The 23,973-nt window shown below is 37.0% G+C and overlaps 1 protein-coding gene across 1 annotated transcript in view; it reads left to right on the top strand.

Annotated features, from left to right (window-relative positions):
- The window catches only part of STT3B (STT3 oligosaccharyltransferase complex catalytic subunit B), a 52,756-nt gene that overhangs the window by 24,775 nt on the left and 4,008 nt on the right, over window positions 1–23,973 (top strand). The window contains exons 4-14 of the mRNA XM_040592536.1: window positions 1,105–1,170; window positions 4,641–4,740; window positions 9,309–9,407; window positions 11,044–11,190; window positions 13,905–13,953; window positions 15,618–15,772; window positions 17,508–17,719; window positions 18,565–18,752; window positions 19,205–19,376; window positions 21,685–21,858; window positions 22,904–23,017. Of these exons, the coding sequence (XP_040448470.1) occupies window positions 1,105–1,170; window positions 4,641–4,740; window positions 9,309–9,407; window positions 11,044–11,190; window positions 13,905–13,953; window positions 15,618–15,772; window positions 17,508–17,719; window positions 18,565–18,752; window positions 19,205–19,376; window positions 21,685–21,858; window positions 22,904–23,017 (1,476 nt within the window). The remainder of the gene's footprint in view (window positions 1–1,104; window positions 1,171–4,640; window positions 4,741–9,308; window positions 9,408–11,043; window positions 11,191–13,904; window positions 13,954–15,617; window positions 15,773–17,507; window positions 17,720–18,564; window positions 18,753–19,204; window positions 19,377–21,684; window positions 21,859–22,903; window positions 23,018–23,973) is intronic.

Raw genomic sequence — 23,973 nt, 5'->3', positions numbered from 1 at the left:
AGGTTAGGCAAGCTGGCGTTTTTCTGTTCTGTTGCATCTGTTTTGGAAATACCACAAACAGCATAACTATATTGTTAATTCAGGATAGACACTGGATGGTACTTGTGTGTTCCTTGAATGCATGTACTTTTAATTTGGAGTGTCTCCCATGTATGTACATGGTCATTACAGCTTTTCACATGATTTTGTCAAGAGTTCTGCTTTTCATAAGCAGATGCATACTTACAAGTTTTTTAGCTTTAGACTATTTCAAAATTGGGATGTTGTTGGTAGGAGTGTAATGGAAGGGAATTCAAGTTTTCCATGACTGAGTGACTGTTGTTACTTAAATGCAGGTTTTTTAAATCTGGACTTGGATTAAACGGCAGCTTTAAAGGTGTATTGTGTTTAAGAACAATAATAGAACTAACCTACACTGTTACTTTGTAACAACTGAGAAACAATAGCTGTTACCTGTTCTTACGGAACTCATACTTAACTAAATCGCATATAGTGCGGTGATGTTTGCATGAACTCTTCTAGAATTATGTGTGAATCAGATACAGATTTTAGAGAACTGTCTAGCTTTATTTACTGTTGGGTTTTCATTCCTATTTTATCACACCACAATCATCACTATCAGTTTTGGACAAAATCATACCCTGGGGCCAGTTTATGGGTCCTGCTAAACCTTTAGTAGTATCTGGATGCTCTCATTAAACTTAAGTGAGTTTTGCAAATTACAGAATAGCTCTTTTATCTGTAATTGCAGAGTTGGGTCTGATGCCAACCAAAGTAAGGCATGGATAGTCTACACTTAGAATTATGAAGTTGTCTAATGTCTCAGAGAAGGTAGCACACAGGTGTTGCAACTGCTTTTCTACCCTGGATCACGAAGCAGAGAGTTGTATTGCATCCTGCCTTTGCTTTAACTAGAGATAGGTATATAAGCTATTTTGTGTGTAAATGAATTGCACCTATGGTTTTGTTTTATGGACATCAGTTCAGAAGCATGCAAATATAACTTGGTATGTGCTGAAGAGTTCTCTTGACAGTTGTTTTGGAATGAAATTTTGGAATACTGTCCAGTGTTTGTCATTCATAAGTACTTGACTGTTTTTAAAGGTGAAGTCTGTGAAAACTGGGTCGGTCTTTTGGACAATCTGCTGCTGTCTATCCTACTTCTACATGGTAAGCCTTTTATCTATATAATAGCTAAACTATTTGAGCAGGGCTTATACAATCCATATGTTGATGAAGAACAGAAGGAGATTTTAATCTTTGTTGGAGTTGTAATGTAAAATTGTTGCTTCATATTGTTATTAAAACCTTAAATATATGAGTAAAAAGACATAATAAATATTTAAAAATGTAAACTATTTAATAAACATAATGAAAATGATTTTGGAAAAACTCTGAAGTATAATAACTTGTACGTACAGATTTTTCCAATGCTGTGAATAGGTACTCTGATTCAGTGGAATTTTTCTTTTGGTGCAGGTGAGTTAAGGTGGAATTTGAATATTCATGTGCCTGTGCAGCATTATTACTAAAATGTAATAATCATATTTAAAATTTATGGACAAAGTTACACTAATGTAACTTTGAAAGCTATTTCTTTTTGTGCAATTATGCCATGAAGTAAAGCTTACCACCAGAAATGCTGAATTAATTCAATGTCAGATTAAAGGATCATAAAGTCGCTTTTCGTTCTTGATCTATGAAAATGGAGGCTATTGCAGAGATGTTCCTAAGGGCTAACAGAGGGAAAACAGTGGTAAAATTGAGGTGATAAAACCAGTAGCAAAATGGAGGGAATTGGTTTCCCCCTTACTCTATCTTCTGAAACCTTAGACTTGAAGAATTTTCCTGTATAAATCAGTCTTTTTCCCTAACGAATAAACTTGTGTGTGTGTGTGGCTATACGAAAAATAAATTAGCCTCAAAATAGCCAGTGGTGGGACAGTTAGGCTAATTGCTTGGTGTCGGTTGAGATTGAGGTCTCAATTCTTTTCTAGAGTCAGGTAACTAGGCTTGCAAGAAAAAGGAACTTATGAACTGTTTTGCATGTCTTAATTTAAAGTACAAGGTTAATTCAAAGATTATCTGGATGTTGCCTAGATTTCTGCTAGCTTTAATGTTCATTGGGTTTTCTCGGAGATTTTTGCTGTCAATACAGCAAATAACAGCCCTGTATATGTTGCCAAATAGGGTAGCTATCTTCTGTTAAGAGTACGTTTATTTCCTCCCCTATTTCTCCTTCTTTTTACCAAGTCATTAAATAAACAGCCACTTCTTTATACGCAGCATTGCTGTTTATATAGCATTACAGTGAAGAGACCCTGTAGGTTTGGTAGACTTATGTGCAGTACAAAATCAGGCAAGTAAGTTTTTGAATTGTTGTATTTATATAGCACGGTCTTTTTTTATATTGTGCTAATTTATTGGCAAGATCCTCTAAAAGTGCTTTTCATAAATGTGTAGATAACAAATACAATACTTAGAATTTTACTGCTGAAAAATCACCCAATAAGTTCTTCCCATCTTAGTCTGATTAGTGTCTTGGTCTGTGGGATTGTATGAGGGTGAGGGGATGTGATCTAGAGTGTGCGTGGTGACCGAACCTATAGAATCAATGTCATCATCGTGACAGTCAGTCCTTGTATGTAAATCAATGTTTTTTTTTCTTTTATTTTCCTTTCAAGTGCTGTTAGGTAGTGAAAGGTTAAGATTTGTCCATAGCATAGCCTCACTGATCAAATGATAGAATTTTATTGCTTGCAGGGTGTGTACCTACTTCATCCCTGGTGTTGGTTTTCCATATGTTGCATTTCCTTTTAGGAAAGAGTTTTGTTAAGATGCCCTTCTAGACGTTTTGTTTAGGTAAATTTTTAGGAGAAAGTATAATTGTACTGTTTATTAGATAGTACTCATTTGTCCTTCTCTGATGCAATTAGTTGTTTTTCAGTGTGAGTTGAAAATTAAATCGTGTAATTTTCAATAATAATCAAATTAAAATATTTAAAATTAAATAAATTTTGAGGTAGTAGGAGTCAGCCCTTTCATGGGCAGTTTGGAGGAACAGCTCCTTGAAAGAGGAATGGATATGGCATGGACTGGCAGAAATCTTTCTTGATAACCATATCTCTTAAAATATATACCTAACTTACTGTGATAATTAGACTCATTGCATTGCATAAGGAGAAGGGTTTTTTCCTTGCATTTGTATTTTTAGCATTTATTTGACTTCAACTTCTGCAAGTGCATCTTCAGTTTAGTACAATCTTCAGTACTTAGTTTTGGTTTAGTATTTGGCAATTATACATGCAGGTCTCTGGTTCATACAAACTGTCTGATACCTGCTTCATTCAAACCTTTCCCTAAATATGACAGCATCTTAATTGCACATTTGTTCTCACTCTATTCTGCCTTCATATAATTTTCTCCCATTAAATAAACTTGTCTGTGTAAACCATGATACTTCATGCTAGTAATTCGGCAAGAGGATCATGATAATCTGAAATGAATTTCTAGAAATTTTACATTTCAGTTCTGCTTGTTTACATTGTCTGAATTGGTTACCTCAGATTTTGAAACACTGGGTTTTCTAGCATTAGTATCAAAAAACAGTGGTACTTGGCCTTGTCCTTATTTTAGAATCTGTTCTATAGAACATAGTCATTTGGATTTCTTTTTGGATTCTAGGGCTTAAAAATATCTATGTGAATCTAAGCCCTAAAGTGCAATTAAAGTGAAAACCACATTAGCTACTGCATTCTAAAAATGAAGATCTAGGGTAGGCATGGTACGTATGGAAGAAGTCTAGACTTTAGTTTGACAGGAGGACATGTGTTAAAATACAGATTGTCTGGTCAACATTAGTCCTTCTGAATATGTTGGAAATTTAGATAACACATTGTAATGATAGCTCATTAAATCTTTATCTAAACCAGCAATCAGTGATAGATTGATAACATTGTAGCGTTTCAATTCTAAGTACATCATACCAGTGCTTCTCAAGTGCTGCTGTTACTACAGGCTCACAGCATCCATGATATTGTTGTGTGCTATTCCAAGTGCTCAGCCCCGCTTCCCTGCGCATCCGACCCCTTACCTCTGTTTCTTCCCTTACGCTGCAGCCTGCATTGGCTGCTTTGCTCCAGGAGTTCTGCTCCCAGAGGTGTATCTTACTCCCTTCCTCCTCTCTGGTGAGAGAGACTGTTTCCTGTCCCCAGCAAAATGTGCAGAGCGTGGTGCCAAATTTGTATGTCAAAGGAGAATTTTTGGATCCTACATGGGACTCATGCTACAGCCTTCACCATGGGGAAGAGCCCTCAGCATCACATTCTTGTTTGCCAATGTGACCAGACCGGTTCAGTAGGAGGAGGAGATACGGGAAGGATACCCTTGAAAATCCACCAGCCCATTTCAAAAGTCTTTGATACGTGGGTGGGTGGGTGGTTTTGGTTTGTTTTTGTTGTTTTTTTTTTAAATAATAAATACTGAGAAAGATCCTGGTGGTATTACTGGTAGTTCTGACTCCTTGTCTAGATGGGGTTTGTGTTTTCTTGTTAGACCATCAGGATGTATAAAGCCAGCATTGGCTTTCCTAAGATTTTGCAGATATTTTCAGATCTATTTTCCTATTCCATTTCTCATAGGTCTCTGCATGGGGTGGTTATGTTTTCATCATCAACCTTATTCCACTGCATGTGTTTGTCCTGTTGCTGATGCAGAGATACAGCAGGAGGGTCTACATTGGTAAGTTTTGTTCATTGAACAGTCATTCTCAAATGTTTAATCATGAGAATTGAAATTAATTATACCAATGTGTATTGTATCAAGTGGGAATTATGTAATTGCACATCAGGCTGCATTTTATTAATTTGATTACTGATTATAGTCAGTTATTCTCTATAACATGGCAAAAAGGTGTTAAAACACACTTGCTTCCAACATTTCATATACGTAGCTGCTAATTAATTTTATCCTTTCGAGTGGCCTGAAAAAAAAATAATTACGTGGCTTGATATTTGTAGAATCCTTTTAACATACTTATATATATAATGTGTGTGTCTGTAGTAATGTTTCATATTTTTGTCTTTTCCTAGTATGTTAAATAATTGCTCTTGAGAATGTTATGCAGCAGAAATTATGCAAGCATATAGTAGATCATGATGGATGTGAGAAAAGACATAGGGAATTTTAAGCAGCTTTGTATGTTTTACGTAACCTAGACTAAAAAGTAGTGTAAGAGTCTGTCCACTCCACGTGAATCCTTCAGATTTTATTGGGTTAATGGGTCAGCCTTCCTTCCAGCTTCAGAAATCTGTGAATAGTGATCTTAGGAGACTTACTTTTTAATTGATTTGCCTGACATATAAATACCCTGTAAACCACTCTTACAGAGACTTTACCAGTTAAATCAGTCGGCCATGGTGTGGGTGTGTGAATGAAATACATAGTAAGCAGTCTGGGTATTCAATGGTTTATACATTAGGGAGTCAAAAATGTTCTAGCTAATGTGAAATCTTTACAGTGGTTTGAGAACGTGGTATGATTTGAAGTGTAATATCACAGGATATTTCATATTTGTAAATACATTTTCATTACCCATTTTAATATTGTTTTATCTTTGTGGTTTTAATTAATGCTTTTTGTTTTAGTGCTTGCTAGAGAGATTACTATATTTACATATATATTTGAGCCTTTATATACTACAGTAATTGCTCAATTTTAATCAAGTTTGGTTTTGTATTTTTGTTACCAAAACTATAAATATTGGTGCCATGCTTCTTTGTTAATCTGGTTATGTAAATCAGAAATGGAAATATTTTTTTTTAAAAAAACCCCTCCAACTCATCTTTAATTTTTAATGGTAGTATTACTTAACTTCTTCAGTAACTGCATAATTTAAGGGAAAAGTAATTTATCTTGGTTTGCTTTTAAAACTTTTATTGAATATTTTCATTTTTCAATTTCTATGAGTTAGGCAAGATAAAAAATTAAATCTACTAATTATAAAATCCTGAAGCAATGTGGTAACCAGAAACAATAAAGAATAAGTACTCTTGCTTTTTCAGCTTTCAGTGAACTAGTCTTTGAACTCATCTGGGGAAAATAGTACTGCAGGTTCATATGAATTAAAGGTTTTGGCAGACATTTGTTTTGCAAATGGCTACAGTGTTTTGAGGTGTTACTGCCCTTCAGCTGTGAGGGAGATGTACTTCAGCAGAGCTGTCAGAATGAAAATGTGATTGCTGCTCTGCTGTTTCATTGCAACCGCTGGCTTAATTTAAGCTTTCATGGGAAGCCTTACACGCAGAGAAGTCTGTATGTCTCACATTAGTATGTGATTTCTAGGTTTGTTTAACAGGATGGTTTTGTGAAACAGGTAAGAATGTTCAAGCACTTCCGAGAGGAAATTCAAGTGTGCTTCAATTCCAAACTGTTCAGACAGGGAAAAGAGTTTACAAAAGCTCATTGAAATAGGGAGAATAAAGATACTTCGGGAGCGTCTATGATACGCAATTGCTAGTGTGTCTGCAGCAGTCTCATAATTCTCAAAAAACTACCAATGTGCAGCTAAATTTTTTGTCAGCTGACAGTAGCTAGTATAATCTGCATCCGTTTTACTATTACTGAGAATTTGGTGGGGTTTAATTTCTAGATCAGTTGCTTAATTTTATTTTAAACTAGCATGAGCCTAACTGTTGTAACAGATGAATGTTTAGTCTAACATAATAACAAAAATATAGAGAACAATATTTGGCAGCACCAGGTTCTTAAAAATAGTGATGATTTCCTGGTATATATTTCATATGGGTGTTCATACACCAAAGAGGTTAATGGGACATGATCTGATATGCCTGGCAGTGTAATTCAGGATAATTTAATGAGTACAAATTTCCCAGAATCTGAACTTTTTTGCCAATTTTTAAATATTTTATGACTTGCAGGCAGATGAATTGGTCAGCCAGATAGCTTCTGACCCACTTGGCATCAATGGTGATCATTCTACCAACATTTGAAAACTTAAGCTGTCTTTTTTTTTTTTTTTTCCTTTTATTCTTCCCCCCCCCCTTTTTTTGGGGGGGGGAGGGGGGGAGGGGCTTGACAGTGATCAGTATCTTCCATTCAGATCTGACTAGCTTAATAATTAAGAGCAAGTGCTTACAATTCCAGTGTATTAGCAGCACTTGTATAGGTAAATAATCTCTTTATTCAGATATAGGAACAATTGATTATATTTTCTATTTTTGTACTTGTAGATTCTCTTATGGTTTATAAAATGTTTAAAAAATAAATGGGTTTACATTTGGAAAGGTACCAATATAGATTTAAATTATGTTTGCACACTTAAGAGGCTTGGTAATTTGCACTTCATTTTGATTTTTTTTTTCCTGTACAATTTTTTAAATTTCTGTGTGTTTTTCAGAATTGTTAATAACAAGACACTTAAGGATCTTCCAGAATTTAAAACTTAATCCTTGTTCTGTGTCTTGGATTTTGTCAATTAAATAGTGAGCATGCATATATTTATATCAACTACTTCAGTATTCTGAAATTCAGATGCTGGGTGTTTATGTCTGGTGATTATAATCCATTAGTTAAAAGTATGTGGTCAACTATTTGCTCATACTCTCTGGAGAAGTTTTTCAGTAGGTTCTTCCTGTGTTTGTGCAGTTTACAGCAACTAACATTGTTTATTTATCCACAGTAGGGCAGAATATTTTTGTTCTTGACTTAGTCAAAGTTTGCAGGAATCAAAATTAATTTATTGTTTTTGCAAAGACTGTGAAAACGGTAGATTGTAAAGGAACATGGAAAGTTTGTGATGATACATCACCTTGATGTATCTAAGCTCCTAGAAAAATTGTACTGCTGTGTAAATTGCCAGTTTTTTTTCAATAACAGACAGACGTATGTGATAGCTGTTGGAAAGAAGTGGGAGTAAGGGATGGGGGGGGAAGTAGGGATAGGAAGTATTAACAGTTGCAGGGCTGGGCTTCAAATTGGTGATTTGCAATGTTCTTAACAAATGTGAAAGGTAGTGATTTATGCCAATCATTGCATTTCCACAGGATGGCAGTGTTGTAACACTTTCATGGTACAGTGAATGATTTATGTTGTAGTGACTTCTGTAAAAATTGAGCTTCCTATAGCAACATGTATTTCAGTGACACAGGAGGGCATAGATCAGTAGCTAAGCTAACTAGTGCAATACAGATGCATGAAAGAATACACCAGAGAAGACAGCAAGTGGTTGGAAGTATCATCGTAGTCACTTTGGTGAATTTTGGAAAGCATACAGTACCCTGGGAGCATAACCCCCCAGTGAGATCACACAGGTGCTGTGGAAATAATACCGCTGGTAAATTATGCACTCCCCAAACCCATCCCCATGGAGGTTAACAAAGGATTGTTTGAGGGATCTCTTCATAAGATTGAGGCCATAAGAAAGACAGTGGTTTATGACTTGTAGGAGTGTTAAAAAACCTGGGAGGTGGATTATTGCTGCTTGCCACTGAAGGAACAAAGCTTTATTTGGACTTTAAGTTGGCTGGTTACTTCAAATATATTTAGACTCATGGCTGTTCAGAGTTGGCATTTCTGTCTTCTCCTCCCCTCTCTTCTTTACCCTAGAACGCTGAGGACCAAAACCCCGTCAAAGTAAAGTATGTCAATCTTAGGGCATACATCATAATAATGCATGTTACTAATATTAATTACATTCTTGGCCTCTACTTTCTGGAGGGTTGTGAGTCCTCATGGTTGATATAGATCCATTAATACATATGCTTAATATTATTTTTTAATTCTATTGCTTTTCAGTTTCTTGGTATGCCTTTTGTGTTAAAAGAACAAGCGTACTTCTTTCCATTTTCTACATAAGTAGTGGACTCTTAAATGTTTTGCTTCTTGGAGGTCTGGTCCCTTTAATTTCTCCTCATATGGAAAGAAATACAGTCTCCCCATTTTCTTACTTGTTATCTGAGAGCTCTTACCCCATCCGTGACCCATAAAAATAAGATGGAAAGAGAAAACTGTTTCCAAGCAAGAATGTCTTGAGTAAGATGGTTTCTTTTCCTAGGAGGAGAAAAAACAGTGCAATTAGGAACAACAGTATTTGCTACTTCCTTGAAAATTGGGTGCAGTAGGCAGGTTTTTCCTAGTCGAAGGAGGGAAAAGTAATTAGGATCACTGAAATATTTACTAAAGTTTTGGGGAGGATGGGCTCTACTGTGGAACCAGTGCTTTTTGAAATGTGTATATTCATTTTCTTCCTGCTTTTCTCTTCTCCCCTCTCCTCACTCTTGTTTTCCTAGCATATAGCACTTTCTACATTGTGGGGTTAATATTATCGATGCAAATACCTTTTGTGGGATTTCAGCCAATTAGAACAAGTGAACACATGGCAGCTGCAGGTAAGAAAATTGTCTGCTTCCAAACAGCCTGCTTAGCAGGAGAAAACCTCAGGCTTGCAGCTTTGTTTCCTTGTATTAGAAACAGCACATACTAACAAACCAAATGGTTAAAGAAAAAGAGGTACAATTTAGTGTCTGTAGGGAAGTTTTCTTTCCAATTGATACATTATCTTTCTTTGTGTGAGCTAATGGAGGTAAAATGCCTCCGTAACACTGGATCAGTTACACGTTCTGACAAGCACTTATTTTGCACATTGATACTCTACTGTTCTGCAATATAATTTTGCCTTCAAGCATTGTACAGTTGAAACATTCCTTATTGGTAAATGCAGTTTTTACTGAGCCATTTGGTTTTGGAGTTGATAGTCTTCTGTAATTTTTCAGAGTAGGTTAAATACAAATGACTTAAATTACTGATTAGGAGGCTGATTCTTAAGTAACTGATTTCAGTCTTGTTTGATTCTTTTTATGTCTTTAAAGTAAGTTGATTTTCTTCAATAGTTGTTAACAGTCAGACATCCTGATTTTTTGATAGCAATAACCTCTACTAAGACGGATAGGTTTATGTTTAACTATGCACACTGTTTGTGTGATATAGTTTAGTTTGTTACATTCCTCAGGTTTTTTATGATGTGTAGTCACTTATCAAAATGTATTTGGGACAGCAATTGGAATATCATTAAAATTTACCAGAAAAAAAACTTTTTTTTTAAAAAAATGGAGATTCCCCCCCCCCAGCAATCTGAATAGAATGAAAAGAGTAAAGATTATCAAACCATACTTTGTGTCTGAAGAATTTTACATTTATTTAGTGAATAGAGTTTGTGTCTTTCTCTGGGAGTTCAGAACTAGTGAATTTGAACACTGCACCTCAAATTTATTGTTAAATTGAAGAAAGACCATACACTTGAGTTCTGTTTTCTGCTTCTGCCAGCTACCAGTGAATTTTCAGTTTAGAATGGACTAATCATTGGATTGAATGATCTTATTATATATATATTGAAATGATTAACAACAGAAAAACTGTGTCAGAGTTCTGGTTTAACATTAAACTCTGAAGAGCCTTTTTGAGGGTGTGGGGTGAATTCTGGTGTTTCGACACTAGCTTTATGTAATTCAGTTGTTGATATCACAGACAAACACCACAAACTTGTTTGTTTTGTTTTTTTCTTTCATTAAATCCTCCTGTTTTGTTCAGTAGCTTAATTTCCATGTATTTCTAAATTAGCCTTGTCTGTGTGTTGCCTGGGGTCTATATCTTAACTTTTCACCAGGTCTAGGTATACTAACTTGTGATTTTGTCATAATCAATGCAATCTAGTTTTCAGGTTATTCTCTCCCTTACCCCAATGTAATTTGGGAGCAAAGAGGTGGTGAGTATTGAGGCTCTTGATGTAATAAGACAGGAATGTTTTGGAGAGTATTTTCTCTCATTGCAAGTTTCTGTCATTGCAAGACAGTATCATCCCTAATAAGTTTTAAAGGTTATTTGTCAGAAACTGATTTTATACTAGTTTTGAGATGTAATGGTGTAGCTTACATTTATTTTTCTAATTCAAATGTAGCCAAAGAATACCAACTTTAACAGCTGTTACTGCTTTTGAGCACTTAAACAAAAGCTTTCCTTTTTCTTTAGGTGTGTTTGCACTGCTGCAGGCATATGCATTTTTGCAGTATCTGAGAGACAGATTAACAAAGCAAGAATTTCAGACTTTGTTCTTCTTGGGTGTCTCACTGGCTGCTGGTATTGTATTCCTGAGTGTCATCTATTTGACGTACACAGGTAAATAAATGTGAAACTAGTTTACTGTTGGGGCAGGTAAACCAGATGATCAGCATTTGGTTTAGTCTAAAGGAGTTGCTGGCAATACCACAGCTTACCAGTGCCCATGTTAGGCTGTATTTCTGTGCCTTGGAATTCACTGTGTTTTCTGGGCTGCAAAAAAACCCCAACTTTGTAGCATCCTTTCAGGTTTATCCATGATCCAGATAATGATATAAGAGGTTGGGGTAGATGAGGAACATAACTATAGCCAAAGCATATTATGAAGATATGTATAGCTAATCTATTCTGAATAGTGTCGATAGGTCATGGTCAGATTGCTCACTTTCTGAAATACTTGAATCTGATTTCTGCATGACTGGAATTACTCTCCAGGTTTTACTTTATTTCAGTGGTTCAGCCTCCAGCCTTCAAGGCAGTTCTACTCAGTGTCTTAGGAACAAGCTTGTCTTTTGCTTGGTTGCCATCCCCAGATGCCTCACTGCCATCTTCCGATTCCGTGCTATACTTCCTTGGTGTTCTAATACCATACTTTGTTTTGTTCCCTTGATGAAGAAAAAGCAATCTTATTTTCCTAGCTAAATATAAGTTGCCCATGAAAACATTTACTTCTGCATGGGTTAAATTGCATGATCTTAATGTTATGCCTAAATACAGTTCTGTTTTGTCATAGTTTTGTTTTGGAATAAAACCCACTTTTGTGAGACATAACTTGTCTGTTTTAGCTGACTTCTTTCTTGTACTTGCTCTTTAGCAATGTTTCTAGCGTAATTTTTTTTTATCAGTTGTTTAACATTTTGAACTGTTTAATAGCAGTTGTTTGGTGTGTTTTTTTGTTTTTTTTTTAAATTATGATACCATTATTCCAAAATAATACTTACCATCTCTATTTGTTTGAAAGTCTTAAACTTACTGGTTTATGATTTGCTTTTCAGTACGTATGAGCAAATCCTACTAATACTTAGCAAAAATGTTCAGACTGGGCTATCAAAACAAAATTCAGCTTCTAAACTTAGTGTGCAGCAAAACATGTCTTCTGTTGCAGTTCGTAGGAAGTGCTGATTTCAGCTTCTGCAATTCACTGATCAGTATCACCGCTTCGCTGGATGGAACAAATCTCCATCCCTCAGCTTCTGCTATGCTGTGTGATCGGAGCTCCTGACCATCTCACGCCACTCTGATCCCTCCCTATTTTCTTAATAATCCTCTTGCAGAGGGGTGCCCACATCTGAACCCTGTGTCCCAGGTGCAGCACTTGGAAGAAAGGGGTTTGAGGTTCTGGATTGAAATCCTGCCTGTACTGTAAGGCATGTCGGCCACTCTTCAGTTTAGCATAGTTCACTATTTTGGCCTCTGGGTTATTTTTACTTTTTATTAGCCACCAGCTGGACCCCAGGCCACTGAGTACTACTTTGAGCTTGTCAGGACAGCCCGTTTTCAAGCCACCGAATGGTCTGTTTGTCCAGCCCATTCTTCTTCAGCTTATAAATATGACAAATGAGGAATATGGTTCAAAAAGTATTTAATAATGTATTTCAGGACTTTGCGATCCAGGATCTTTTCAGGGACTCGGGTTACTCACCTGTAGTTTCCTGCATATTCATTCCTTCTTGCCCTTCCTATAGCATTGGCCATTTTCCAGGCACCAGGAGTCTCCCTTATCACCCTGATGAAGGTGGTGGGTGGTTATCATATTGGCCAACTCTTTCAGCCCCCTCAGGTGAATGCCATCTAATCTGGTGGTCTGGATACATCCAGAGAAGACCATAACTGGTAGTCCCCCATCTGCTGGTAGCTCCTTATTGTGCATGCAGTGGTTTGGGAGCAAGCTGAAGACTGAAGGGCAAAATATGTCTTGCTGTAGAACATTAACCACAGTATTTAAATGTCTAAACTAGATACTAAACTAAAACCTTCAGTGAGATTGTGCTAATTTTAAATATCAGATAGAGGGAAGTGGGCCATGTGTCATGGCGCAAAAACTTGGGTAAAAAATAAAAGGATTTACCTTCCTCTTGTTTCAGCTTCTCTGTATCTATCTTCAGAGGGAGCTGAAACAGTTGTAAGGGAAGTGGAAATAAAATTTAAGAAGAATCTTACTAATAACTTTCAATAATAACTTCTGCATTTCATCTGATTAAGATACTGTTTCATTTAATCTTATGGTATTCAAATACCTGAAGGCTTTTTTCAAAAAAAATGAATATGTAAAGCTTATGAGCATGTCTAGTAGCAGCTTTTCTATTTTATGCCACATGTAGATCCATAAGCAGAGAAACAATAGGAAACTGGTGTTTCATTGAGTATTAATGTTTTGGCTATAGATAGTTCCCAGTTTCCTGCTCAGGCATTTCAGAAAAATACTTTTTTTATCAATTATGTTTTCTTTTTCTTAAACTACTTTACAGAGTATATGTTGCTATCTGTCATATTCTTTGAGAAATATTTTATTTGTTATTGCATTGCTTTGACTTTTGGATGTGTAAGTGTCTTGATACTCAGTGACTACAATGTGATCCTGTAAAAGTATGTTCTTCTAAAACTAGCTTCATGGTTGGTAGATCTTATAGCCTGAATAATGCAGTAGGTCTGGTTCACATACATTACAAGTTCAATGAAATTTCTTTGGTTTTGTGCTATAATTTGGGGGAGTATAAAATTTATTTCATTTAAATACCTAGGCAGCAAAAGGGGTTTTTTCTTCCCTTTTTCAGGTTATATCGCTCCTTGGAGTGGCAGATTTTATTCATTGTGGGACACTGGGTAAGTAAGGATAAAGGATATAAGGATTTGGATATCAATAGTGTTCTACTGAAAACTAATAATCTTTTGCTTTCCTCATCCTCAAATCCGTTTAGTATTTCAGTCAAGGAGAATATAGTGGGCTTTAATCAGTTATCTAAAGAGAGCATTTGTAGTAACTGTTTCATGATCTTTGCAACCATTTCACTAATTTGTCTGTTAAATGTCTTGCTTCTTTGGAAGTCTTTGAATATGTAATTGTATGTTTTCCTATATGAAATTGTACTGTTTCTGAGCATAAAATAACCAAAAGCTGTAGCAACACTTGAGGACACATTTCAAAATTACTAGGAGCCTTAAGCTTCAGACTATTTTCATTACACAACATCACAAAGATGTTGCACGTATGATCCTGCATGTTGCCTGTTTATGATGTTCATACATCTGTTTTGTGTATACAGATGTCTACTCTGAACAATTCTGGTTTGTTCATGTGTGTTTTCACGGGTAAAAACCAATGGTGTTAATCTTTTGTTTCAGTTAGCCTTTAAAAATCCAATGTTAAATTCTTTAGCCAGCAAGGAGAATAGGAATAAAACTGAAAATACTTTTCTCGGTGAAATATTTTAGGGTGAATTTCAGTTGGTAGATATTTTTTTTTTTTTAAGATTAAAAGCAAGGATAGGAGAACTTTAAACTTCTGCAGTTCAGTTTTTTTCAGGCTCCAAAGTCTAGCTCATACAGGGTTCTGTACCAACTCTGTAATAAATGTAGTTGAATACATCTCAGTAAAGAAGCCTCAGATTTATTTGAAGAACATACAGATGTAATTCTTTGCCTATAAATGAAGTGGTCTACATATATATATATATACACGCACACATACAAAGCTTTAAACTTTTGAGGGCTTGTCTACATTAGAAAATCTTATTGTGTTAAAACACACAATGCAGTTTTGAATGAGAAGTAGATCTCGGTGAAGAAAAGGACATATATTTGGTACCTCATGTATCATTCAATCACGTAGCACTGCAGATTAGGTCCATATATATATGTAGCTGTCTTTAATATAGAGTACAGTTTTGTCCTTGTCTGCACTGAGTGTTTGGCACGTTGTTTAGTTGACATGTGTTTCCATGTGTAGACAAGGCCTGATTATTATTTTTTTTTCTTTTTTCCCCCAGCATCTAAACAATGTGGGGGCATCAGTAACTGGTCTGGGATTTAATACTGTAACTTTCTGTACTAAGAAAATGAAGGGATTCTGTGTAGAGGAGAGTTTTCAAAATAGTGTTGAAAATCAGGGAGACATACTGGCATGGATGATTATCTCTTCAAAATGTAATGATGGGGCTTACATAGCTATGTGTTTTCATTTTGGTACATTTGGCTTCATGTCTAACCATAATAAAACAAAACATCCATAATTTTCATTCTTTCAATTACTATGGAAATAATCCTTTATATTGGTGTTTTAAACAATTCCATACACCAAATAATTCCTAAATACAGTAAGAACTGGGGACTTTTTTGTTATAAGTTTCATCAGATTTCTGCTGAATAAACCACTTGCCATTTTAAATTAAAATGCTTCCTTTGAAATTAATTTCAGAATTCCTAATGTTTACAAGTTTTAATAATTTTATCTTTTCAAAATAATTTGAACTGAATTTTTTTTAAAAAAGGTATGCGAAAATTCACATCCCGATCATTGCCTCTGTGTCTGAGCATCAGCCTACAACATGGGTTTCCTTCTTTTTTGATCTGCATATTCTCGTGTGTACTTTCCCAGCAGGGCTGTGGTTCTGTATCAAAAACATCAATGATGAAAGAGTCTTTGGTAAGAGAAAATATTTCAAAATTGTTTTGAAAAATCTTGCCTTCAACTTGATACTGTTTTGGTTTTGTTTGCTCTAAGCTGGTATATGGCTCGTTCTAAAAAAGGTTTAAAAGTGATGTGTTTAAAGATTATTAAAAGTTGCCTGCACCCAGCAGTATTTAGAACCGTTAATGAAAATGCAGTGATTGGTGAAATGGTGATGGAGTGTCATCCCAAGAGGTGGGATCGAGATCGTTTCTCGGTCTGGTTGTGTTCTGCAGCTGGAGTTGCATGCTTTTCCACATGCCGATCTTGCAAGCCACGTGTCAGGGTACAGTTTCACAGTACAGTTCAGGCGTTCATCCTCAAATGAACAGCTCAGGGCAAAGGGAAGGTCCCTACCCTGTGCAGGCTGCAAGGCAACTGACCCTTCCTTGGGCGTCTGGCACTTATCCCATCACAGATGATGATTCAGAATGCCTTTTCTTTCCAGATTTTCTGCTATTTTAGTGAATGGAATCACTTGCTGCAGAAAACATGCTAAATAAGGCACAAGCCCTAAGCGGAGGTGTGGGGTCTCCCTATGTCAGTGACAAAAATAGTTTATTTGTACAAAGCTGTACTGTGAAAGCAAGCTTTTAAGATTGTGAATGAGGCTTGTAAGCATGTGGTTTGGAGTTGTAGCCCATATGGAGGAGTAAAGATCACTCGGGTCTTGGGCTTTTACATGGACAAGAGGCTCCAAACTAATGTAGCTGCCTCGTAAGATTACCTGAGAGGTGTGTGGGCAGTGGGAACATTTACTGTGTTAAATCCAGTGACTCAGGGGTATTCTGTGCTCTGTGGCTTACCGGTGCTGGGCAGCTCGCTTTCAGCCTCCTGCTTCTGCATCATACATTTAAATCGTCATAAAAGGGACCTATGAGTGTGAATGGAGACCCGTGCTACTTTGTACAGTAGGAAAGATTTATATAATATAATCTGATAATAAGTGACCCTTGATGATTCCTGGGGCAAATCTTGCACAAGGGTGTATTGTTCAACTGTTGCAGACAAGGAATAACCACTTGCACAATAGATGTTCCTAATCAGTGTCTACAGGTTGGTTTTGTGGGTTTTTTTCCCCTCTAAGAAAACTGTTCTGAATATTCCTCACTGCTTTGAAAATCTTGTTTGCTTTTTTTGGGCGGGCAGAGTGGAGATAATATCAGGAAGACTTCCTTCAGAATAGTGTTCACAATATTGTATTATTTGTCTGTATGGAATTATAATGTAGACAAGCCCCCAATTTTTGTCCACAGATATCTCTAACTTAAATTAAAATCTGGTATTTACATGAAATTCTAACACTTCCTTTTGCTTTTTCAGTTCCAGTAACTTGTTTGGTCTAGGGCTGTTGACCTTCTTAATCAAATTAAGCTCCCTATTATTCCAGTAATATTTTTGGGGTGTGATATTAAATTTCACTAATAATTCACCTTTTGACACATCATTAATGAATATGAAAATGGGGTTGTGTTATTGTTAAGAGCTGTCAAGGTGAATTTCAGGAAGGGTTTGAGGTTTAGAAGGGATAAATGTTAATTGAACTGTATTTCTGTAAATTAAAAAGCAATGCAATGCAAGATACATACTCAAGTCTATACACACGGATGCTCAGCTCGGTTTCAGAAGTAGTTTTATAGAGAGCTTTTATGTGTGCAGTCAGAGAGCGTGTTATTTTCTAAATGTCATCAGTAGATTTGTTTCTTTGCAGTTGCTCTGTATGCAATCAGTGCTGTTTACTTTGCTGGTGTGATGGTTCGGCTGATGCTCACTTTGACTCCAGTGGTCTGTATGCTGTCTGCAATTGCTTTCTCCAATGTTTTTGAGCGTTATTTGGGTGATGATATGAAGAGAGAAAATCCACCAATAGAGGACAGCAGTGATGAGGATGATAAAAGGAACCCTGGCAACCTGTACGATAAGGTGAGTGTAGGGAGCAAAAGTTAGAAAACGGGAAACAGCTTATTTTTACTATGGTTTCCCCACACACACACTCTGAATATTTTAAATGCCACTAGAGGTCTGAATCACAAGCATTTAAATTTAGAACAAGAATTGATGTTCTGCAATAAAGTGTAATTGATGTCCTAAAAAAGAAATAATCTGTGTCGGTGTAGAAGTGGTTCCTTCTATCTTCATTGGTGATAACCTTCAACCTGAATGATGTGTACAGTGGTGACCCACCTTTCCATTGAAGCGATGGCAGTTGCTTGCTCTCCTTAACCAGTTATAGCAGTTCTGTGTCGCTGAATCTTTCCCTCTTGTGTTCCTTCTTAAGATGTGGTGAAATTAAAGAATAATATATTTTATGAAAAAGTATTTCTATTCATAAACTTGCATACTCTCTTCATCGTGAATTAGGTACTAATGTTGTTAATCTCTTAGGCTTTGTTATACTGACCCTGACAGTGCGTGAGCTTTGGGTTTCCCCCTTTTCCTCACAGTAAATACCTGTGCCTTTCTCTTTTCCACCCTGCCTCATAAAAAGGGCATAATCATACCGAGCCAAATGGAAGAAGTCATGCATTGACTTTCACATAATAGCATTTTTTTCTTCTGAAAGAGACTTTCAAGGACTCACACATTTCCACAAGTTGCTGGATTGTTAAAATATTGTTTTGCATAATTTGTTAATTTACAGTACAACTTGGTCTAGCTTTGCAGTATCCCTTATCATTTATGGGGTGCATTTGGTGAAGAAAAAGGCATGGGTTACATTGCCGAGGGTGATAAAAGTTGCCGTAACAGATACATTTGTGTTTGTTTAGGCAGGCAAAGTGAGAAAACATGTATCTGAACAGGAAAAAACAGAAGAAGGACTGGGTCCCAATATCAAAAACATTGTAACAATGCTGATGCTGATGTTGTTGATGATGTTTGCTGTTCACTGTACCTGGGTAACTAGCAATGCATACTCCAGCCCCAGCGTTGTTCTCGCTTCCTATAACCATGATGGGTAAGTAAGGTCTACAGGTCTGAAAATAATTAAAGGGCAAAGGCCTTTCTACTTCGTTTGCATTAGCAATTTGCTTTACCTTCTTTTTATATTAAGGCAGAATTGTCACCTGAATAAAAAAAAATCTGAAATATTTAATGTAAATACATAAAAATAATCCTATCCAAAGCCAATAAAGATGACGGTTAAAGAAAAGGAAGCTTTTGAGTCAATTGGGAAGGCTTGTTTATGAATATATATTGGACTGGAAATGCATTTAGTCACATCTTCAAAAGCTTCTGGCTGTTAGGCTGTCAGTGGCTCCAGACTTATGGCTGCTGGTGACTGAATCCCCAAAAGGGAGCTGAACGCATAAGAAAACCCTTATTTGAGAGCCCAGATGTATCATGGTGCAGTTAATTTGTGGCTAGCATGTGTACCAATGTTAATAAAATGAACTCTTTGTTTTCCAGCACTCGGAATATCCTAGATGACTTCAGAGAAGCCTACTACTGGCTGAGGCAGAACACAGACGAGCATGCCAGAGTGATGTCATGGTGGGATTATGGTTATCAGATAGCAGGAATGGCTAACCGGACAACCTTGGTGGATAACAATACTTGGAACAACAGCCACATAGCCCTGGTAAGGGTGGCAATTTTCTGTGGAGTAGAAACACCAAAATGTTTATGTTGCAGTTGAGTAGGAAGTTGCAAATGTCTGTTGATAGATAGTATGATATTAATTCGTATGTGTGAAAAATTCCATAGAGTGAGAAACACAAAGGTGGAAGAAACATATTTTTTTTTTGCATTTATTAGAACTCAAGTATAAAGAGTTTTGGGGCTGGAAGGGATTGCTTTTGCTCTGGAGTTTTGTTTACTTGGAGTTCCCAAAACTTTGCTTCCACGTCAGTTTCTCCTTTTCGTGGGAGGATAGACAAAATCTAATGTCGCCATTCCCCATGTGATTAGTGCTGTGACAGCTTACCTGGTACCACTGCTTCACTGGCCCTGGCCAAACAGCTTGTTTCAGTTCAGCAGTCTTTGCTGACTGCATTTTCGAATGGCACGTGAAAGCTGACCACGTGAAAACAGCAAATTTTCAGGCATCTTGGAAATTAGAGGTTTATGAATAGTAACAGAACTCGCAGATTTAGGCAGTTCTGTCTTCTCAAGTTTGCAGTCAGACAAAATATCTGTAATTTCTTCTGCTTCTGAGGAGTGTGTTTAAGCTTTGTGCTTTGTTAGCATTGCCTGTGGTTACAGGGGCATCACCGTGGGCAACTTAAACTTTTTTCAGAAACAAAAAAAATCTCTATATTGCAGGTGGGTCACAGTCTCTTACTAGGTAATCAGTTATCACTCAGTGGCCTTTTCTTCCCAGAAGACCTGTGTCATGCTACATGGGCAGAATGGGGGAAGGGCTCGAGGAACTATTAAGATAGTTTTTGTCTTGTGTCAGTAGCTAGTACAGCAGTTGGACCAGATCTGCAGACAAACAGTGTTCAAAATCAACAAATTAATCAGGCTGTGCTTTGAGCATGTGAAGTCCTGGAAAAATGTATTGGAGCAGGGGGGATCACGTGTACATTCCCTTGACAGGGGCAGGGAACTCACATCAGCCAAAATCAAGCTGGAGAGATTGCACTGTTGATGCTAATACGGGTGAACAAGCCTTCCCGTGCGCTCTAAGGCATTTTTCTCTTACTTTGGTTGTTGACCTGACAGTGTTAGTGTGTTTTGATGGACATTCAACTGTGATAGCCCTGTGTACCCCCACCTCTTCTACAAGAGGTAGAAGTGCAGCTAGTGTATCTAAACCAACAGATCCCTGCAGAACAAGGTGCATCACGTGAGTAGTGAGACCGTGGCAGTAATCTGTTTTGCATAAGCCCAGTAACCGTATGCATTACAGCAATTAGCAATGATGGCTTGTAATAAAGAATTCTCTCCAGTATGACTGCTGGCGCTGTCAGGTTCCATTTGGGAATGAATACTCCATAAAGGACAACGCAAGCGATAAATGTGTGTGGTGGCCAATACCTGAACCTGTGCTGTAAGCGAGGCGTGCCCTGGAGTCGTGTGCAGGTGACTTCCTCCTGCACAGAAATTGACATCTGCAAATAACTTCACATTGATTAGGGTAATGGCCAAGAAACTGAGGGTGTCAGTCTTTTTGACAGATTGCAGCCTAAGCCTAGTGTTTTCTAATTATGTTCTTAAGTGAACGTTACCAGTTTTGATGCAATACTATTTATATTGTAGTTACTCCCTTCCACTACAGCAATACGATGTGATGCCTTAAGTACAGGAGCTTCAATAGCAAACCAAACTATGAACTGAATGCCAGTTACTGACCTAAATTCCAAAGTGTGGGAAGTGACCAGTATATGGAAGAGGTTGGGGATGCAGTTGTAAAAAGTTTTTCAAGGCCAAAACTACATTATGGTTTTAACTCAAGGATATCTCTGTTATGACATTTTCTCTGCATAATTTACCTTGAATTCAGTACTGAGTGTGCCTGTATGCTACGGAGTACAACGCTGCATGGCTGCTTCATTAGTGAAGGACAGAGCTCGAGGGGAAAAAAAAAAACCAACAAGAAACTACTAACATTTGAATAATTTATTCATTTTGGGCTGTGTCTAAAGCTTTGAAAATAATTTGTGATTAGGTATTCTCTGCAACACTAAGTTTTTGGCAGTAGAGCCATGACTCAAACAATCTGTAGGTGCTGCAAAAGGAAAACGCTTATTGCTATGTTTTGTACTCAAACCAGTAATTTCAACAGGTTCTAAAAATTCACAATGGGTTTTATCTAGAACGAAAATGTCAGCTTCAGTTGGCGTGTATGTATTCTCAGGCTTTGGTCTGTCAGGTGTTAGTGATCTCAGGATCTGTTTGATAGGCAGCTATGCAGATATACTTAAGATATTTTTCCTATGATACAGGTGGGAAAGGCCATGTCATCAAATGAGTCAGCAGCATACGAGATCATGAGAAGCCTGGATGTGGATTATGTTTTGATTATTTTTGGTGGTGTGATTGGCTACTCTGGCGATGATATTAATAAGTTCCTGTGGATGGTGAGAATAGCAGAGGGGGAACATCCCAAGGATATTCGGGTAAGTAGAACCATACACAGGAAAACTGAAGCAGCTGAATACTGCATTTCTGTATGTTCATCTCTGTTTTTTTTTTTTTTTCTTTTTTTAACCTTTATTTATGTTGTTGCTTTTCTGGTAGCGTTCATTACAGTGGAGGTAAATCTCTACTACTTACTGCAATTTTATTTGAAAAACGTGTTATGGGTTGTTTTCCTAGAACAGTAGGAATGCAGAGGCCTGTAGCCCAGTTTCTATCAATATTTATGGTTGTGAAAGGTCAGTAATCTCAAAAGCTTTTCACATTTTTTTTGCATGACACTAAAAGTACAGGATATCTTTTGTAATTCTTGTGTGTGTGTCTCACTGCACCATCACACTTGGAAAAAGTAGGAGTGTTCAGACTGTTTAAATAGTTGGCATTACACATTTCTTCCAACTCTGTAAAAGTAGGAGACAACTTCAAGTGTTAATATTGACCTATGTGGAGTTTAAGTTACTCTAACATTACAGAGATTGCAGAAGCCTGTAGTAATAATTTCTTAAGCCTAACAAAAACTTACAGATATTGAGCACAGGCTTAAGGGAGTAGCCCATGTGCATGGTTTCATCTTGTACCGGAGATGAAAATAAGAGATTTGTTTTGTTTAAACACTGTGCACATACGAAGCTTACGGTAACGTTGCAGACCTCGTATATTAACAATACAGTGTTTTTCACCTTTCTGAAGAATAATTTTGATAGATGCCTAACTAACTTTTATGTTTTGAGATCAGTTTTTCCAGTAACTGCTTACTGTGAAGTGACAAAACTTGTACCAACACAATAATACAGATTTAAGAAGATTGGTCCACTGGGGTCTGGGTTACAAACAGTTTGTAACTATTTTACCTTTAGTGAGCACCATCATTCTCTGTTTTAAGACTAGCTTAAATGAGCTTTTAAACTGTAAAAGTCAGTTTAGATTCTTTATCATAAAGCTTTTTTGCGAAGAAGAGAATGAGAAATGACCCTAAATAGGAATTTAGTTTATATTGACTCTTTGTATCTTCCTTTCGTTTTAAAGGAAAGTGATTACTTTACCCCTCAGGGAGAATTCCGGGTAGACAAGGCAGGTTCTCCGACTTTGCTGAACTGCCTCATGTATAAAATGTCCTATTACAGATTTGGAGAGATGCAGGTTAGTGCTACATCTACTGAATCTTATTGAAATGTGAGAAAACGTGTTATTTTGATCTGTTTTCCATCTTGTAGATTGAATATTGCTTGTAGTAGCAGAATCAGAGGTAAGAGTCAGTTTTACAAATTAAAGCACATCTAGGCACAGCCTAGCGTACATAACCTTTAGAAAAAAAGCATTTCTGCTGCTAACCTACGCTTGTACTTAAGCTTTTTGCTGTCCTTCATGTTGCTCCAGATGTGTATCTCAAATCCATGATGCAGTGCACTTGCTAAAGCATTAACTGTTACGTGGCAGAGCGCTTTAGATCTGTTTCTTTATAATAGCAACACAGAAGTGGACTTGTTAGTTGACTACTTAGTATCTGTCAGAAACCACCTGATTTCTGTCCAAGTCACATCAGTGTTTTAAACAACGCTGCACTTAGGGTGTAATTCTCAGAGTTGTCACTCCCCTTTTGGGATCATCAAACATACGTATGTAGCTAGTCTGCCTTGTTTGCTTTTTTCTTTTCTGTTTTCTCCCCTTCGCCCCTGCCAAGGGCCCTTCAGCCTTGATGTGTTAGCACAAGAATCCTTTATTCAGCTAAAATTGAGGCCAGCGAGTCTTATTTGTAACGTGGGGGGGTGTCAAATTTAACTGATCAACATCAACTATTTCTGACTTGCACAGAAAGTGCAAATTATTGCACCATGGAAGAGACAGCACAAGGGAGCAGCTATGCTAAAAAGCCACCGCAGGCTCCGCACCTCAGACTTTCACTTGAGTAGTTTAATCTCTGAATGTAGACGTGATATTTCTGTTGAGACATTAAGTGCTGTCTCCTACGACATCTGTAGGGGTAAGAATGAATGTCTCTTTCTCAATTGTAAAAAGGAACTGAGAGGTTTTTCTGTTTTTCTTCAACCAGTGCAAGAGAAGTGTTGTCCTTTGACTAGACCAGCTGAAAGCGTTGC

Source organism: Falco naumanni, chromosome 4 (assembly GCF_017639655.2).
Source record: "Falco naumanni isolate bFalNau1 chromosome 4, bFalNau1.pat, whole genome shotgun sequence".
In the NCBI taxonomy this organism is placed as follows: domain Eukaryota; kingdom Metazoa; phylum Chordata; class Aves; order Falconiformes; family Falconidae; genus Falco; species Falco naumanni.
Note: the sequence above shows the minus strand (reverse complement) of the source record. Positions and strands in the feature narration are given on the sequence as shown.